This window comes from Capsaspora owczarzaki (assembly GCF_000151315.2).
Source record: "Capsaspora owczarzaki ATCC 30864 unplaced genomic scaffold supercont2.56, whole genome shotgun sequence".
In the NCBI taxonomy this organism is placed as follows: domain Eukaryota; class Filasterea; order Ministeriida; family Capsasporidae; genus Capsaspora; species Capsaspora owczarzaki.
Window position 1 is genome coordinate 1108 of NW_011887347.1, and position 3402 is coordinate 4509.

Consider the following 3402-nt stretch of genomic DNA (forward strand, 5'->3'; position numbering starts at 1 on the left):
GTCGGTTGCATGTCTTTGGCTTGCCCTATTTGTGTACGAACGTTTTCTGACTGCTGCCTATTCTTTTGCCTTTAGGATTTATTTGCAAATCGGCGAAGTTGTCGAGAAGCTGATTCAACACGTCGCGATTCCGGACTCTTAAACTATTACAACCGTACCAGCACCGCTGCTACTACAACTACCACTCCCACTACTTCTACTACTTTTACTACTACTACTAATACTACGACTAACAGCACCCCCGCGTTTCCCATCATCGTCATTTGTGCTGTCGATGCTTCGGGTTACGTTCAAAATTGTATTGATACACTTCTTCCACACAATCCAACTCGTTTTTACTTTTTCTTGTTGGCGCGCTTGGATTGACCTGTTGGAGTGACGGACATGACACAACGATGTGAGTGCATCATGGTATCGCCCAATGCAAAATGGCTGCCAATGCAAAATGGCTGGGACGTGCATTAAGCGCCAAACTTACCCTTCTTGGGGGCGCCCTTGCCGCGTTTCCGCAAGCGATCCAGGTTGAACAGGCGATCTGACTCCTCCTCGTTCGCCAGCTGGCCGACCGCGTGGAGATGCTTCAGGACAGAGTTGATCGCGAGGTAAGGCGGGTAGCGTGAAGCCACGCGCTCGCCGATCAGCGGTCGCCGCAGGAAGCTCGTCGCTGTGCGGAAGGTCTTCTGATTGACAAGCGGGGCGCTGGGAGCGGAGGAGGGGCGGGGGAAATGGTTGGCGGTGTGGAGTGGAGATGGGCGAGGAAGATAGGGCGACACGGGTTGGTAAGCAATCACAACGTAAACAACCGATCGAGATACCACCCTCGCTAACTAAAAGATCGACAAAGTCAAGGAAAGACTCGGTGGTTTTTTTTTTTTCTTGGTTTGGCTTACAGTTTGAGATTGTCGGTCGGGTTTTCGAGCAGCGCCGTCTCGCGCACAATTCGAGGTGTCTTGACATGTCCGAATGTGTCTGCAGCTGTCTTGGCGATCGTGTCGCGCAATGCGTTCGACAGGCGCAATGCAGAGCCCAATGGTCGGAAGGCCATGTTTATGACAAAAAAGACTGAGCAGCAAGCGATGATGATGACTGGATAATTATAATACTATGTTAGTGTGCTAGTACGTGATGATCATGTCTACCGTTTTACTATGTGGGCGAGAGAGACAGCTCAAGGTCGAAGCTCAAGCGGTCGCTTTGCAACGATTTTGTGCGAAAACGGTCTGCCCCACTGTACAAACCAAGTACAGTGTATTGCGTCGACATTCAATGCAAACAACAATACTGTCACACTTGCAAAACCGGTGCTCACGCTGCAATGGTCACATGCACATCGGCTGCCTCGGATTCCTCGGGCAACGTTGCTAACGATGGCGCGTCGCCATGCGTAAACTCCATGCTCCCTGTCAGCATTTGGGAAGGACTGCGATAGACCATTTCGGCGGCGTGATCGCTCTCTTCCACACGCGAAATAAAGCTCGTGGCCCAGTCTTGGTGATGGTGGTCGGTGCTGGTGGCGTGGGCAGACTCGTCGGATTCGCTCGTGGCCGACTGGACTTGGCCCCTCGATCGCGAGACACGATAATACCAGAGGAAGAACACGGCCGCCATAAAGTGGACGAGGTCGAAAATGTGGGCAACGATCAGATCGCCCACCTTTGGCACTGGCTGCACATGCGGCGGGTCCAGGTTGTACTGACTCGTGGACCATTTGATAATGTTGTAAAAGAGCGCAAGGAGCCCGATAACCTGAATGACCATGGCCCACATTGTCATCCTGTAGATGCGTTGAATGGCTAGCCTTCGTCTCTTGCTCGCAAGACCTTCGGCAGCCTTCGCCTTGGCAGAACTAGCGGCTCCGTCAATCTTGGATCCGTCCACCGAAATGGCGAATGAGGTGTCGCCCTTGCTTGAGGACGGATTGTCCTTCCGGTGGCTCGACGCACTGCTGTCGCCATAGCGTGCCTGGGCTTGCGCAAGGAGCTTTCGAATGCGGTAGGCAAAGACAAAGCTGCAACAAAAGAAGGCGGCAATAACACCGCACAGCAGGGCGTACATGGCAACCTTTCCTGCCCAGTAGGGTCCAGTGGTAAACATGAACAAGGTCGATATTAGCTGAGTAAACCACGCGTAGGCAACAGCCGCGTAGTAGCCCCATTGGAAGAGACGGGAGCGGAAACTTGCCGCCACCGAGCGAGACACGAACGTTGCCCAGGACAGGACGACGCGCATCCACACAGTCAGGATGAAGCAAGTGCTGACATCGTACAGAACTGAGGTCACCCAAATGGGATAGACGCCGCGCCATCCGCTCGAGTCTACTTGTCGAATTGCCGCCGAAATAGCGGTCAGTGTGGACAGGTAAATCACAGTGTTGTCGAGCTTGGTGCACCATCCATTTTTGCATGTGATGCGATAGCTTTGTACCAAACCAAACAGGCTCGCTCCAATGAGCAACGTGCAGAGCAGTCCTTGGACAACTTGGTAGCTCGCGCCGAGATTTTCCGCAAAGGTAACATCGCAGTTGGGCCCCAGGTATGGCGTTGAGCAATTTGCATTCGCCTGCATTCTGAGTCTGGAGTAAAAAAAAGCCTCAGCTTGGAGTCAGGTTCACGAGTGAGGTCGATTGCTAGAGTTTGTTCGATTTCGCTTTTGCGTTGGACGAGTTAACAGAACGACCGGGATGTACCACAAAAAAAACAGTGCTTCTTGGTGAAGCTTTCGTGTCTGTGCAATGCAAGATCATTCACGCATGCGAAAGTGAGTCCAACACAGTCAACACAGCGATTCCCAAAAAACTGATCTGCTTGTTTCGCATTCCAAAAAAGTGATCTGCGAAACAAAGCCCCAATATCAGCAAACCCGTCCATGGCTGGCGGGTTTATGCTCCACAGAAGTCCATTTTGACTTCTACTCAATGATCCTTCCCTTTGTCGACCCGAGGTGGGGGGGGGCTGCAGGCAGAGAGACCCAGCGTTTGTCACCCGGTTCCAAGCAACTCATTGAGCACCACTCCGCTCGTCCTCAAACGACTCTTAGCACGGCCCGTTTTCTTCAGCAGCACCAGTTGGAGCAGATGTGAAACCGTGGCGCTCGCGCGTCGCGACGATCCCACAACGCGAACGTGTGAATCAAAAAGTCGCAAAGAGAACAACCAAAGAATCGTACGATTTCGTTCGTTGCGGGTTTTTGTTGGGCACGATTTCCATTTTGATAAAGAGCTTTTTTGTTGTTGTTGTTGTTGTTGTTGTTGTAATGGATATTGTTTTGTGTGTTTCGCAATCGACTTTTGCTGATGTTGTGACTACGTCGTAATAAAAATCCAAAATTAAGGACCAAGGAAAAAAAAAACCAAAGGAGCGACGCTCCGCTCCGGCATCGTGTTCTCTGAATGAAACGTCCGTC

The 3402-nt window shown here is 51.6% G+C and overlaps 2 protein-coding genes across 2 annotated transcripts; both read right to left on the minus strand.

The window, feature by feature from the left end:
* Nucleotides 1-279: 279 nt before the first annotated feature.
* CAOG_08350 (hypothetical protein) lies at nt 280-1052 on the minus strand. The gene is made up of 3 exons (XM_004340721.2): nt 891-1052; nt 479-699; nt 280-367 (listed from the first exon to the last, which is right to left on the minus strand). Exons 1-3 carry the CDS (start codon nt 1043-1045, stop codon nt 336-338), a joined length of 408 nt encoding a protein of 135 aa, XP_004340769.1. The 5' UTR covers nt 1046-1052; the 3' UTR covers nt 280-335.
* Nucleotides 1053-1136: 84 nt separating this feature from the next.
* Nucleotides 1137-2603, minus strand: CAOG_08351 (hypothetical protein). The gene has a single exon (XM_004340722.2). The coding sequence runs from the start codon at nt 2563-2565 to the stop codon at nt 1306-1308; it is 1260 nt and encodes a 419-aa protein (XP_004340770.1). The 5' UTR covers nt 2566-2603; the 3' UTR covers nt 1137-1305.
* Between the last annotated feature and the right edge of the window lie 799 nt (nt 2604-3402).

Bases quoted from the DNA above. Each gene is read 5' to 3' on its own strand.
- CAOG_08350 (XM_004340721.2), bottom strand. From the start codon at position 1,045: ATGGCCTTCCGACCATTGGGCTCTGCATTGCGCCTGTCGAACGCATTG. The intron at 700-890 runs GTAAGCCAAACC...CTCCGCTCCCAG, and splicing joins CCGACCGACAATCTCAAACT to CGCCCCGCTTGTCAATCAGA. The intron at 368-478 runs GTAAGTTTGGCG...TCACTCCAACAG, and splicing joins CAAGGGCGCCCCCAAGAAGG to GTCAATCCAAGCGCGCCAAC.
- CAOG_08351 (XM_004340722.2), bottom strand. From the start codon at position 2,565: ATGCAGGCGAATGCAAATTGCTCAACGCCATACCTGGGGCCCAACTGC.